The sequence below is a fragment of the Melanerpes formicivorus genome, unplaced genomic scaffold (assembly GCF_026170545.1).
Source record: "Melanerpes formicivorus ecotype bairdi unplaced genomic scaffold, bMelFor1.0.p_v2 SCAF_45, whole genome shotgun sequence".
In the NCBI taxonomy this organism is placed as follows: Eukaryota; Metazoa; Chordata; class Aves; order Piciformes; family Picidae; genus Melanerpes; species Melanerpes formicivorus.
In genome coordinates this window covers 3876046-3890379 of record NW_027142397.1, presented here as the reverse complement: position 1 = coordinate 3890379, position 14334 = coordinate 3876046, and the positions used below count along the sequence as shown (strand labels likewise).

At 51.2% G+C, this 14334-nt stretch overlaps 2 protein-coding genes across 3 annotated transcripts in view; one reads left to right on the top strand and one right to left on the bottom strand.

Moving 5' to 3' along the window:
- Positions 1-476: 476 nt before the first annotated feature.
- NCDN (neurochondrin) lies at positions 477-4829 on the bottom strand. Its single transcript, XM_068159328.1, has 6 exons — positions 4630-4829; positions 2811-3797; positions 2381-2607; positions 1886-2110; positions 1518-1660; positions 477-1202 (listed from the first exon to the last, which is right to left on the bottom strand). The coding sequence occupies exons 1-6, from the start codon at positions 4729-4731 to the stop codon at positions 766-768; spliced, it is 2121 nt and encodes a 706-aa protein (XP_068015429.1). The 5' UTR covers positions 4732-4829; the 3' UTR covers positions 477-765.
- Positions 4830-4998: 169 nt separating this feature from the next.
- The window catches only part of KIAA0319L (KIAA0319 like), a 34798-nt gene continuing 25462 nt past the window's right edge, over positions 4999-14334 (top strand). Inside the window, exons 1-3 of one of the 2 annotated variants that reach the window (XM_068159326.1) lie at positions 4999-5262; positions 6420-6580; positions 10041-10723. In XM_068159326.1, the coding sequence (XP_068015427.1) occupies positions 6445-6580; positions 10041-10723 (819 nt within the window). In that variant the 5' untranslated portion in view covers positions 4999-5262; positions 6420-6444. Of the gene's footprint in view, positions 5263-6322; positions 6581-10040; positions 10724-14334 lie in introns of both variants that reach the window. The other variant, XM_068159327.1, reaches the window with a different exon arrangement.

Sequence of the window (14334 nt, the reverse complement as noted above, 5' to 3'; positions counted from 1 at the left end):
AACCCCCTGGAAAAGCCCTGAGAAGGCAGTTCACAGGACACCAGCAAGAGGCTCAGACTCCTAGAATGGTTTGGATTGGAAGTGACCTTAAAGATCATCCAGTTTCAACCCCTCACCATGGGCATGGGCACCTCCCACTAGCTCAGATTGCTCAAGGCCTCATCCAACCTGGCCTTGACACATCCAGGGAAGGGGCATCCACAACCTCCCTGGGCAGCTAGTCATGAATTTGGGGTGATGGTAGCAGTTGTGTTGTCCCACAGCCTGTGTGTAGTCACACCAGAAGGGGACAGGTCACAAATCTTAAAGCTTTTCCTGTTCTTCCCTTTTGCAGCTTTCTCTGTGTAGAGCCAGGTTACTCTCTGACATAAAAAGGTGACATCTTGAATGGCTTACTGTGACCAAACTGGAAGAGCATGTTAATGGGAGAAGCAGGCAACCTCTCAGAGCAGAAACAAATCCCAACACAGCCAAAGTGTGAAAAACAAAGCAGCAGAAAATGTCTTTATTAACAAAATGTTTGGGAAAGAACTACAGAGGTGAAGCAGGTGAACAGGGAGATGTTCTGAGGCAGCACCAACCTGCCTCTCAGGGTGTGGAAAGGCAACTAGTCCTGAGCTCTGCTCCATCACTCCAGTTTGACAAAGTTTGGGGATTTTGATGGGTTTTTGTCCCCAGCTGGCTCCAAAGTGTGTGTGAGAAACACTGAACAGATCCTGTGTGGATGTCTGCCTTCCGTTCCCACACCAGGGCACTGCCGGTCCTTCATGGCTCAGAGAGACACTGCTCCAAAGCTGCCATGCCATAAAGGTTGGCCCACTCCCTGCCATGGTGTGACAGGATCAAGTCCCTGCAGGGTTTGCTGGCTCTGGCCAGCTCAACCAACACACCCTGGAAAGCAGCAATGAGCTCGAAGTCCACCGAGGCAGGAGCGACACGGCTCAGGAGCTGCGAGAGGTCTTCCAGCCACTGTGCCTGGAGGACAGCTTGGGGCAACCAAGGAAGAAGTGGCACACAGCCAGCCAGAGCCTGCATGCCCAGGAACCAGAGCTCCTGGATATCATCCCAGGCACTCAGGTAGGCAGGGGACACAGCCATGGCCAGGCTGTCACCTCCAGGGTCTGCCTGGGCGGTGTGGGCGTCTGAGAGGAAGCGAATGGCGGCTCGGAAAAACTCCCTGGCAGGCTGCGTTCCTTGAGGAGCTGGAAGAAAAAGGAGGAATGACTCAGGGCAGGCCTTGCTCAGCCAAACAAGAGACCTTTTGGTGGCTCTATCTGCAGGAGGGCTTTCAGGGAATGCAGAACACCCATCACCCTCCTGCCCTCTCACTGGCCTTACTGCCCTTTCACTGGCCTGGTGAACGGTCTGCAGGTGTCTGCTCCTCCAGGCTCTTGGTTTGGTCATTTTCCACCTGGACCTACTTCCTTTGTGTTTGCTTTCTCCAGCTCAACCTCCCAGAGCCTGGGCTGTTCACCTGCAGAGCAAGGTGCAGCTTTGCCAAAGGTAAGCCTCCTTACCTGCTGAGGCTGTGAGGACTCTGGCCATCAGCAGGCCCAGGGTGGCAATGTTGGCTGCCAGAACCAAGTGATCCTTTTGGGGCAGCAGCAGTGGAAGAGACTTCAGCAACAGGTCCATCAAAGAGGAAAAGCTTTTGTCTCGCCTGGAAAAGAAAGCAAACCTTGAGCCACACTTCCTGAGCAGAGCCAGAAGCACCTGAAAAAGTCAAGATTAAATGCAGCAGCAACAAAATGCACCTGGTGTTGGGAGGAAAAAGGACATTTCTTTTCCTGAAGAGTCTGGGGAAAAGACCCTGGGAGCTCATTCCATCACACAGCCTCCTTCATCCCCCTGACAATCCCAAAGCAAGCTCCTGCAGCTCTGTTACCTGATCAGGTCTGGTGCAGTCACCACCAGGTTAAGGAAAATCCCACAGGCAGTCTGCAGGCTCATTTCAGTGCTTGTCAGAGGAGCCAGGGACGTGGGCTGGGAGCTCAGCACCTCCCACTGATGCAGGAAGTACTCACACAGCAGTGCTGGTGCCCCTTCTTGGATGAGGATGTCCCGGGGCCTGTCCTCTGCTGTTAAATGGCAGAAGCCAGGCAGCAGAAATCTGGAAAAGAAATCAGGGAAACCATAGAATTGTTTCAGTTGGAAAAGACCTCTAAGATCATGAAGTCCAACCATCCACCTAAGACCACCATGACAAGTAAACCATGTCCCCAAGTGCCAGTGAGGTAGAATGGGTCTAAGCCCTGCATTTACATCCAACTAGGGGGGGAAAAAGAGCCATGAATTGGCACTGCAGGGAGAATGGGAAAAAGGAAAGAGGTTTGAGCAGGTTTGTGCTAAAATGGATCAGCCCTCTGCTTAAAATACACACCTGAGAGCATCCTGGGGCAAGCCAGAGCCCTCGCTGCTGACCACATCTGGCTGAGGAAGACTTGCAGCTGGGCTGCCCTCTTTGAAAAGCTTCTTGGCATAATGAACAAGGAAAGGCAGCAGCTCACAGATCTCCTGCTTGAAGGAGGATGTCTCTTCTGCCATCCAGGCTCCAAGGATTCGAACAGAAGCAAATATGAAAGGATCTTGTAGCTGCTCCTGTTCAACCTGCATGAAGAGGCAAGCAGGCAGAAAATGACAAATGACAGGCCACAGCTGCTGCCCTATCAAGTTACCACAGCTATGAAACCACAGTAGGCCAAGGTGGACATTTTGCTCTACCCAGGTAGGGCCACAAGCTGCTGAGCATCCACTAAGCACCCCAGAGAAGCCCACAAAACCATGCTCTGTGCCTGAAAGCCCTGCATTACCTGTTTCAAGTAGAATATTACAGCTCCAAATGCTTCCTCCATGATCCTCATGAGCTGCATTTTCTGCACCTCTTCCAGTAGTGGTTTCTCTTCCCTCAGGCACTCCTGGATCCCCATCTCCATCAGGACATAGCAGGCTGTTATAACTTGTTTTTTCCCCTCCACCTCCAGGGGATCTGGCTCCTCCAGGGTCAGGCGGACCTCTACACAAGCCAAGTTCACCAGTAAGGCCAGGAACTTGCTTCCAGCACTCTCTGCTGGGATCCACTCTGAACCACAGGCCTGCACGAGGCAGGCAGCAAGCTTCAAAGCAGGGTCCCGCTGCGCCTGGCTGAGCTTACTGCCCAAGATGGCAGCCAGCCCTTTGTAGAGTCTGTGGAGGCACTCAGAGCCCTGTGAGTCCTGTGTGAGGGGTGGTGACAGGGGGATGAAGTGAGGCAGAACCTCACACAGCTCGAATTTGGTCATGTCTTCACTCTGGAGAAAATCACTGGAGAACTTGCTCAGCACAGCCAGGAGGTGTGGAGTGTCTCTCTGCCAGCACTTTGCCTCTGCTATGGCCAACAGCCCCAAGAGCAGTGCCAAAGCACGCTCAGAGCCATAACTGCAGCTCACGTAGGCCTGGCACAAGGCAGACACCGTCCCTTTGGTCACCAGCTCCCTGGGGCCCCTGGCAGTGGCCATGACAGCACTCAAGCACTGGTACACATCATCGACCATGGACCTGCTGTCTGGAGTGCAGGGGGAGAGCAGGATGTCATTGAAGGTTGGGATTTTGTTGATTATCTGGGAGTGCCCAGCTAGCTCTGGATCAGTGCAGAAACATGCCAGCAGAGTGAGGCCCAGAGCCCGGAAGGTGTGCTCAGGGCAGCCTGCTGGGGGCTGCCTGGAGGTGAGCAGGCGGCTGGGGAAGGTGAACCCAATGGCATCAAAGATCTGGCGCCGAGTCCTGGCATCGACCTCTCCAGCTCTGACTGCTTTGGTCACCTGCAAGGCAAAGCAGGGCTGAGTCTGCAGCACAGCGAGAGGCTTTGCTAAACATACAGGATTGAATGGAGGAAATAAGGAACCTAAACAGCTCTCCTTAGGATGGAAAAGTGAACCCCTGACCACTGAGCTGGGTGGTTGGTCCAAGTGCTAACCCAGAGCTTTGTCAGGATGCAGCAGTGCTGACTATCCCCTAGCACACCCAAGGCCAGGCTGTCCTGGTTTTGCTGGGACACAACATGAGGGTAGCCATGGGTTGCAGGCCAACAGCAGTTTGGGGTCAGTCAGGGCAGCTGACCTGAGCTGGCTACAGGTGTATCCCAGCCCAGGCACGTCCTGCTCAGGAGAAAGAGAAAAGATTGTTGAAAATAAAGGCTTCCTGCTTGAGCTCCTGCTCAGCATCCTTTGCCTGCTCATCTTCCTTCTGCTCCAGACCACTGCTCTCCTGTTCAGGGTGACTACCATAAAGTTGTTGAGCTGACTATAACTTTGCATACTTTCTGCTGGCATTGGTATTCGCTTGGCTGTTCACTCAAATACGTTTTTATTTCACCCCTCCGCTCCCCTCTCCTTTTCCTGATCCCCTTCATTATTGGGGATGGCTCACAGGGTGGTGGACCATCTGCCGTGGTTCAGCCCCAGGGAGGGCCTAAGTGCAGATACAGGCTGTCCTCACAGTGCTGAGGGGAACACGGGGATGTTGCATCGCCTCACCCTGAAGCCCCTAGGCCCAGCAGCAGACTCCGCTCCGCTTTCCCGCGCGGGTCTCGCCGCCCCCTGCCCACTCTCGAGGTGATGGCGCCCACGGTGCTGCCCCGCAGCCGTTCCTTACCAGCAGCAGGGCCGCGAACTGCTCGCTGTCGTTTCTCGCGTCTCTGAGCACATCCAGACACCTCTTCAGCGTCGAGTTTCTGTCCCCGCCGTCAGCGGCCATGGCCAAGAAGGGTCGCTTGGCAGTAGCGTTCCCACAGCTCCTTTCCTCACCTCTTCTCGGCCAGGCCACCCCCGGTTCCTTTACGCCTCTCAACCAATCCGAGTACGGCTCGCTGCGCGGCCGGCCAACCGCCTGCCGCCTTGTTGAGTAGTCCCTGAAGCTACCGCCTCCACACGGCCTGTGGGCAAATCACCTGTTGCTGAGAGGCCTTCTGCCCGTTGGCTGCGGGGGTCGGCTCCGCCCACACTCCTGCACGCCCCGCCCCGAGCCGGTGTGAACCGGGACAGGCAGCTCCGCAGCTCTGGTACTGACCGGCCGGCACCCATAGAGGCGGTCCCGGTTCCGGGAGGTGGTGGTTCAGTTTCCGGGTGAGGGGTGAGCGGGCTCCCGCCGCCGCCATGGCCGCGGGGCAGGAGGCCGCGCTGCCCCCTGGCACGCCGTGCTGGAGGGCCGGCCTCGCCCGGTGCCCGGTCCTGCCGCCCGCCTGAGGCCGCCGAGGAGCCGCCGAGCTCTCCTCGCCATGCGCCCCTGGTACGTACCCGCTGGCGGACCGGCGCTCACCCTCCTCGGGCCCGGTACGGGGGCACCGACGGGCTGCGAGCGGCTCTGCGCCGGGGCCTCCGCAATCAGCCTGTCCCTGCCAGCCGAGCAGGTGCGGGGCGAGACCCGGCTCCGCGTGTGGCTTGGGCCGGACCGTGTGGTCCGGCGGGGGCAGCCCCCGTGGGAGGGAGGAGCTGGCGGAGTGGGAACCAGGGTGGGCGAGAAGTTTCCTTAGGGACCTGTTGGCTGAACAGCCGAGGTTCTACAGGTCCGGTCGGGAGTTTCGCTCCGTGCCCGGCCCTGCCGGTGCTCCTGCAGCGCCCGGGCTTTGCAAAGAGCGAAATCCCCTCGAGGGATCCGTCTGAGTCGGATGGGTAACAACGCTAAGTCGTATCTGTGGCAGTATTCCCTTTTAATTCTTCGGGAACAGCAAATTTCACTCCTTGTGCCTAAGTGGTGCTTCGTTACTCTTTAAAAATGGCAAATGCTCAGTTACACATCACCCAGAGCTAATCTGGATGTCCGTGACATAGGAGGCTGTAAAAGAGCCTTTTGCCTTGGGACATCTGAGACGGAGTGTCAGTGCTTTGTGTGATCTTTGCCCTCTGGAGCAAAACAAGAGGCACACCAGGTCTTCAGCTCCGTGTTTCTCAGCATTGCCATCTTCTTGTTCCTCTTTGTGTCTGGCTGGTACCAGCCAGCACCAGCATGCAGGCGATGACATCGCTGGGCAGCTGTGCTGGGTTTATCAGTGCCTGCCTTGTGCTCCTGGGGCTGGCAGGGTGTCCCTTCCTTCTGGTATATCTGAAACTGGGATTGCCCCAGCTGTGCCTTTGCAATCTGGAAGGCTGTGATGTTGGAGATTTTGCCAGTGAAAGGCTGGAGAAGGAGGTCACCAGGGGGCTGGGAAGGGCCATGGTGGCGGCCTGCTGCAGGTCGGCACTGGAAACTTTTCCACTCTGGATTTCACTTTAGTATTGCACATTGATAGTTACTTAGCAGCAGCTGTACTAGGTCACTGTAGATAAGATAAGATGTTCCTTGTCCTCAGCAAACGCTCCACGCTCCTCGTAGTGTTGACCAGGTCTGTGCAAGAACGTACCGACTGCCGGTGGATCTTCTGTGTTTTGTATCTCACATGCCTCCAGAACCCTGCTGCTGCCCACAGAGGCCATGGAGAAGAGGTTGGAAGCCAAGTCCAGCAATAGTGCCCAGTTTCTGCCCCAAAACTGCCTGGGAAAACCTGCAAGGGAGCTGAGAAGCCTGCAGCTGTTCTACCTGTGCCTGTGTGCCTTGTGCTCCTCAGCAGGTGATTCTTTTGGGACTCTTGGGGAAGGCTCTGTGGATTTTGTGATATTTATCCTTTCCACTTCTTCAGAATGCTCTGAAAGTGAAATTATTTGCTGCATGACATGGTAGCTGCTTTAAAAGGCAAACAGCAACAACCTTTAACTAAATGAGCTGACAAAAGGGTAGGAGAGATGTGGGGCATGAGGCGGGGGGGGGTCCCTTTCCAGCCCTTCATGGCTCGGGGAACCAGCTGCTGTTGGGAGTAACCAAAGTGCTCAGCAGCAGAGTGTCTGTCCCCCAACTACACACTTGCCTGTATCTCTTAGAGCTTTCTCTGAGCTGAGAATCTCCTTTGGTTGGTTTTTTTTTAAAGGAACAAGTGATAATCTGGAGAACAACTCCACCTGAGGAATATTCAAAGCAAAGCTGGGAGGCAGGAATGGGATTGGGGTTTTTTAAGCCCTCAGATGTTTAACACTCTCCCCAGACTCAGTGTGTCAATAGCCTGTGTTTGCTTATGGGCAATTGTTATGTTTGGGGTTTGTTTTTTTCCTGTTCAAAGTTGAGCAACCAACCTCCTGCTCAAGTAAATAACCAACTCAGTGGCTTGTCTGGAAGTTCTCATGTAATGGATTGTGTGAGGGTTTTAGTTTGTTTTGGCTGGGTTTGGGGTGGTGGTGTTGAAGTTCAGATTCTGACTTTCCAGAGAGACTTGTTGAGTGTTTTGGGGCCACATCTTCACCAAGAGGTTGTATTTTCCCCACTACACCAGATCCTAGCTAAGAAAGTTTGTGCTTTTTCCCCCTTATTGCAGTGAGTTCTAGGTTTGAGGTGGTGACCTCACTTCTTATTATCCACCCACGTTTCCAGCTTTCTTTTTGCCCTCTTTCCAGCTTTCTTTTTGCCCTCTTTCCAGCTTTCTTTTTGCCCTCTTTCCAGCTTTCTTTTTGCCCTCTTTCCAGCTTTCTTTTTGCCCTCTTTCCAGCTTTCTTTTTGCCCTCTTTCCAGCTTTCTTTTTGCCCTCTTTCCAGCTTTCTTTTTGCCCTCTTTCCAGCTTTCTTTTTGCCCTTATTGCAGTGAGTTCTAGGTTTGAGGTGGTGACCTCACTTCTTTTTATCCACCCACGTTTCCAGCTTTCCTTTTGCCCCCTTTCCAGCTTTCTTTTCCCCTTATTGCAGTGAGTTCTAGGTTTGAGGTGGTGACCTCACTTCTTATTATCCACCCACATTTCCAGCTTTGTTTTTTGCTGGAAAGGTTTCTTTGCCTTAATGAGAGCAAGATGAGAAAAGGGAGTTGATTTGCTTAATTTCTGGGCCATGTGGCTATGTTCTCTGGGCTGCTGCAGCATCTTCAGAATGTTCTGGGCAGTTGCTGCTCTGCTTGGGAGAGTTAAAACCATGAAGGCCACTGCATGTTTGGAAAGAAATATAATTATCCAAGCCCAGCTTATCCTGATGTGGGCACTTTTTCCATTGTTAGAGGGTTTGGTTGTGTTGTTGTCTTTCTTTTGGTGGTTGTTTGTGTGGCTGAGGCAGCAGAGTTAGTTACACTGAGGAGGAATTATGGCTGCCTGCAATTAGTGTGATCATGCAGAGTTAGGTAAGAGGCACTGTGTTGACATAATTAGTTACATGTGACAGATTCTAAAAGTCTATTGAGTCAAGTCCTTAATCATTAATCTGATATCAGGAGGAATTAACTGCCTGGGCAAGTCTGTGAACCTCAGTTTATTAATAGCTGTTCTTGTCTGTTCCGTTCCCCTGCTGGTCAGTGCAGCTGCGAGCTGCACTGCTCTGACAGGAGCTTCTGAGTTGCTGAGAGGAGCAGTGGGGTTTGGACTTGATAGATCAGAGGAGGAAAAAAGTATGCTGGTGATGGTTTCAAAGGTGCTGATGTCAACTTCTCTCTCTGTGTTGAACATGTGCAAAGTTTCATTTACATGTTGCAGCTGGACATTGCTCCAAGTAAGAGCTTCCCCTCCCAGCTCTGGGTTCAGAAACCTACAGGGAGCTCTGGTGCCCTGTGCTATGCTCACAGATCTTGAGTGCATTCTGCAGTTGATGCTTTCTGGAGCCTTGTTTTCAAAGTGCCTTTGCTGAGCTGGCCTCACAGTAAACTATAAATCACACTTCTGGTTCCTGCTTTCTGATGTCTCAGAACCAGACTTTTCCTGCTGGTGATGTGAGGTTCCCTTTTGGGGCTGAAATTCGTGGTGTAGCAAGAGGTTCCACACGAAGGGTGTGTGACTGAGACCTTTGTCCTTCATTTCAAACAAGTGACTAATCCATGCTGGCTGGCTGAGGAAATCATTGCATGGGGGTGCCTTTAATAAGCAGGAGTCTAAAAGCTGTTAGACCTACTGTGGTGGTTGGGATAATTGAATTACAATGAAGTGTGTCCTCCACCTTCCCCACCTGCTTTCTCTGGTTGTAAGAGCACTGAGAGGTTTTCCCCATCCTCCTCTGTTTGTCAAGAAATGGGGACCAGAGTATTGGCATTTAAATTCAGGCTGTTTCAGTAGAGGAGAAGGTTTCCTGTTTGTGTTATACTCAAGAGCTCCTTCCATGACAGACAGGGAGGAGATCTGGAGCATATTCTCTGCTGGCACTACTCAGGGTCCAGTGGCAGTTTGTAAAGTAATCTTCCAGTGACCTATTATCCCTTGGTTGCTGAAGACAGCAGAGTTTAACAGTCCCCCTAGGTCATTAATCTATTTTTAGGGAGTCCTTAATCTGCAGAGCTCTGAATTTTGGAAGCCTTTAATCCATTGATCCCTGCAAGCACTCTTAATTTTTGATGCTAAAAGAGGGGGGGGGGGGGGGAACCCCAAGAAATCCATATGCAAAGCTGTTGCTGTTTTACCACTGATCTGAGATCTGACTCTTAAACAAATAAAAAAGACATACAGACAGGCAGAAAACATGATGGGGGAGCAGGTGGTGGGAACAGGCCTTGCAGAGCTCTGTTCTAGAAGATGTAAAGACTTCAAGTGAAGCCATTTCAGTCAAAAGAAGTAACAGACCTTAAAAAACAGTCAGCCTGGAAGAGGGGTGGGGGGGAAATGCCTTTGTGCTGTGAACCAAGCCAGTGTCACTGTTTGCAGTGTTCCCCTTCAAGGCCCACTGTGGGCAGAGAGGCAGTGCTGCTTACTGGTCACAGCAGGAACCTGCAGTTGGGATTCAGTTTCTGGCTCTTCTGTTGAGTCTGTGCCTTGGAGTCCTCTCTGAATCAGGAGCATTCTTGGTTTCACTTCTTTTGTTGTCAGATGGCTTTAGCTCCATTACTGTCAAGAAGAGTTGTGGTCCCTTTGGTGGGAGGTGCAGATTGTTGCTTGAAGTTTTGGGTCTGTACTGAGGCCAGGCATCTATTCTGAGAAGCCCCCAGTTTACTCCTGTGCCCTAAATTCACCTTGACAAGGATCTGTTGTCCAGTGCTTCAAAAGACTGCAAATTGTCTTTGTCTTCCCTCTCCTCTCCCAGATGCAAACTGGAATAGATCTAAATGTGAGCCAGGGAAGGTCCTGTCTGGCCGTTTGCAGGTGTGGGAAGATCACCACTTAGAGCTTCTGGAAGGATTTCACACTCTTCAGTCCTGTCAAACTGCCTGCTGCCAGAGTCCCACCTGTGATGCCTTTTGGTTCTTGGAAGATATGTGCATCCAGGTGAACTGCACTGTGCCTGGCATGTGCCAGGTGGCCAGGACTGGCTTTTCTGACTCTGTTTTGGTGTTCTTGAAGAAATCTGACAGCACAGAGCACTTGAAGTTGCACACTGAAGATGATGTGAAGACCTGGATTCCCAAATGGGGCAGCCCTGTCCAGAGGAAAAAAAGACTGCAGAGGTCATTCCAGAGGTGGAGCTTGGCAGGTGACAGGTTGGAACTCCTGGAAAGGGACACAGCAGCGAGCCCCAGCACTGAGCCTGCAGCCAGGACATCCAACCGCAAATCCAGGAGGAGCCAAAGTGAAGCAGAGAGCTTGAAGGAGCAGGTGCTGAGGCACTTGGTGGCAGACAGGTCTGCTCCTGGTGACCATCCCCATGAAAAGAAAGACTTCCTGAAAGAAGGACAGAGTTCAAGAGAGCAGAAACCCAAAAGCCTGCCCCCTCCTAACAGCAATAATGTGAACAGGTCGAGTGATGCGGATGGCGTTGGCTTGCCACAGGTGAGTGACTGCTGGGCTGAGGTAGGGCTGCCTTGGGTGGCTGTCACCCAGCTCTGCTCAGCCTTGCTGTATGTAGACTGACTTCAAACTGCTCAAGCAATAGAACACCTTTCTTGGATGCCTGTTTTCAGCCTTCTCTCAACAAGGCAAGCCAAGGGTTAGGGTTTTGTTCCGTTTTGGGGGAGCACAGAGGTGGGTTTGGAGTGTTGGTTGGTTGGTTTTTTCCCCTCTTCTTCCTTTCTGGGATAAATTGTCTTTGGGAAGGTGAGGGGAGATGGAGGTCATGATAATGCTTGTCCTTTGTCTGATCACACAGCCAGATGAGAAGGAAAGGTGAGATGTGTTGCCAGTGCCTGGGAGCTGAAAACCATCACCTGTAGAAGTACCTTTTTAAAGCCACAAACCAAAATAAGCTCTTTTCCTTTGAGTGCTGAATTGAGGCAGTTAAATGTTATTTATAGACTCAGGCATAGAGTTTCCAGTGTGCTTTCAGCTCAGTCTGCTTGAGTTGGCACCTTAATGCCAACCATTTTTTTTCCCCTCTTTTTATTTGTTCTGGTTTTGAAGGCTGCTTCAGTTTTTCAAAGCCATGAAAGCTTCCATTGGCACTGGTTGAATGAAACCAGTTTAGTCTCTGCTCCAAACACATGGCATGTTAAGCTAGTAAATCTGGCTGTGGAAAGAGGAATTGGCACAACTGCATTGTTAAATGATATTTGGATTTGTTCAGATCTGCAACTGTGTGGATTTTGAGCCTTAGAATTACCAAAAAGCCCCTGGTGGAAGTGAAAGAATTCTGCCTGGTGCCACTGGTCCTTAAATACCTTTTGCCCTGTTTCTAGGACTTGGCACCACTAAAGCCTGATGCCTTTTTCCTCTAGTTACATTCTTGCTCTGGAAACCTGAGTGAATTTTTCTCTCTTCCCTTGTATTCAAACCTTAGTTGCAGGTAGAGCTGGAACTGGTCTGAGCCACCACCCTGCAGAGCAGGATGTGGAGAGCAGCCAAGGGACACTGCTGAGAGCTCCAGGGCAGCCTGGCTGCTGTGTGAAATCATGCACTAAAGCTTTACAAATGTTTGATTTTCCAGAACCCCACAGCATTTAGGGTTGACTCAAGATCTCAGCTTTCCCTCTCCCCTGCAGTACTGCAGCATTTCCACCCTGCCTGTTCTTTTCTCCTCCTAACAGTTGAGGTTTACACAGTGACCTCATTCTCTCAGTTGTTACACATGCAGCAGAAGAGAGACTTCTTCACTGCCAGTCTTAAAAGGCTTCTGTTGCTCTTGGGTAACAGTTATAGCTCCCTGCTTGTCCCATTTTCAGTCTTGCATTCTGAATTGCCTGTTCAGTGCCTGCCCAGTAAATTGGTGACACACATTAAATGGCATGGATTAATCAGCTTCTGAATATTGCTGAGTATCCAGATTTTCCCATCTTTAGGAAGGGGTCCTGTTGTCTTTAAGGTGTGCTGTTAGATAGGTGCTGGGGAAAGGTTTTTCCTCTCCTTACTGGGCTTTTGCTGGTAAGAAGATCTGCATCTCTTACCAAAATGCAGGCTCACCAGAATAAAACCTCACTAAAATAAACTGGCTGTGCTGGAATTCCTGGCAGGCACATTTCTGAGCTTTAGGATGGAGTTTTGGAGGGAGGAGAAGGAATTAAAACAATCCACCTTAACAGGAGGATTGATCTGAAGCTGGTTCTACCCAGCCCTGAGCTAATAATTCCTTGATTATTGAACCATCCAACTTTCACCTGCAAAGTCCAAGGCAAGCTCTGCAGCTGTCCCTGTGTCCCTGATCTGAGACAGCTTAATTTAGGCCAAGGATATAACATTGGAGGCTGTGTACTTGGGACATGGCCAGCCTTTGCAGGAGGGAGATGCTGAAGCAGGGTGTCTTCCAGGTTCAGTTGGTGATGGGCCAGAGTAAGTGAAGTGACAGTGGACCTTCACCTGGACTAGATGTGGCCCTGTCATAGAATCATAGAATTGTTGGGGTTGGAAGGGACCTCAAGGATCATCTGCTTCCAAACCCTTGCCATGGGCAGGGACCCCTCACACTACATCAGGTTGCCCAGAGCCACATCCAGCCTGGCCTTAAAAACCTCCAGGGATGAGGCTTCTACCACCTCCCAGGGCAGCCTGTTCCAGGGTCTCACCACCCTCATGGGGGAAGAACTTCTTCCTAACACCCACTTTGAATCATCTACCCATTTCTGGTTTTTATTCCATTCACCCTAGTCCTGTCACTCCCTGACACCCTAAAAAGTCCCTCGTGTCCATGGCTCCAGGAGGGGAATGCTGTGAATTCAATGCTGTATTCTTTAAAGTCTGCAGGGTGGGGACAGCACTGGGTCATTGCTGCATGCCAAGCAGTTCAAACCTGGGAGCATCAAACAGCTGAAGTGAGAAAGGACATTTGAGGGCAGAGTTGCTCCCCTCTAAAAGAGGAGAAAGAAATGAATGTGCATCTTCCCCTCTTCTGCTCTGAGGAAGGCAGATATTTTCCTTTGCTCTTGGAGACTTTCCTTTGCTCCTGGAGACTCAGGGAGAAGCCAGGGGACCCTTTTAGGGAAACATTGATTCAGGGTTTTAATTTCCCCCTCTCAGTTGCAGTGGCTCTGTAGCCCTCTGCAGTGTCCCTCGTTAATGTGCAGCCCCATTAATTCATGGTTTTACTGTACCCATGTGATGGAACCAGGGATAGGTGAAGGAGAGTGGCCCAGGGTAAGGCACAGGGCATCCTGCTCCTCAGCTCTGGACTAGGGAAGAACAATTTGTACTTTTCCATTAAGGTGAGAGACATTTTTCTTCCAGGCACCAGTTTTTTTTCTCTGCCTTCTAGAACTGCCCAGCAGTTTCCAAATGCAGCAATGCATCTGCCAGCCAGTTGGGAGAGGTGGTGAAGTGCAGCACTGCAGCAGCTCTGCAGGTGGGCTGGAAAAAGCTGCAGCTTTCAAAGTGGAGTTGTTAGAACAGAGCCAGGGCACTCCTTCCTGTCCTCACAATTCTGGCTGCTGCTGTTCCTGGCAAGCCCAGTTTGACACTTGCTGTCCAGCTCCCTGCTAGTGCTGGGTGCTTTTCACCCTGGGAGCTGGGAGGAAAGGTCTCTCTTCACAGCCAGCACTAACTCTAATGATGTGTGGCATTATCCATATTTTTATGTCTTAAGGCAAGACATTCTTGTCTTCACAGGCAAGCTTCACAAACAGCTAAGGACAGTGGAAGCTGAAAAGAGCTTATTTTGTAAGCTTAGACCAGGCTTGGCAAAGCAAGACCCATTTCAATTAGAATTGCAGAGCACAGATATTTTTCTTTCAAACAGCTTTGCTTCAGTGTGGGTTTTGATGCACATAGCTGCTCTAGTCCCACCTTCAAGACATCAAACACTCAGGTCACCTATCCCAGGCCAAGGGCAATTAGGGGTTGGAGTCAGAGGTGTTTGACACTCCTCTGCTCACGCAGGCCAATGTGCCACTTCTCTCTGATTTCCAAGCTAACAAGACAGGACAGCTGGCAAGCTTCTGGCCTCCTCCTCATTTATCCTCAAGTATGAATTCTTCTGTTCTTTGCTGTAAAGAATTCAGGGTTATGGAGTAAAGATAAGA

Excerpts from the sequence above, each read along its gene's own strand:
- NCDN (XM_068159328.1), bottom strand. The coding sequence starts at position 4,731 with ATGGCCGCTGACGGCGGGGACAGAAACTCGACGCTGAAGAGGTGTCTG. Across the intron at positions 2,111-2,380 it reads TTGCCCCAGGATGCTCTCAG|ATTTCTGCTGCCTGGCTTCT; the intron begins GTGTGTATTTTA and ends TTTCTTTTCCAG. Across the intron at positions 1,661-1,885 it reads ACTGCACCAGACCTGATCAG|GCGAGACAAAAGCTTTTCCT; the intron begins GTAACAGAGCTG and ends TTTCTTTTCCAG.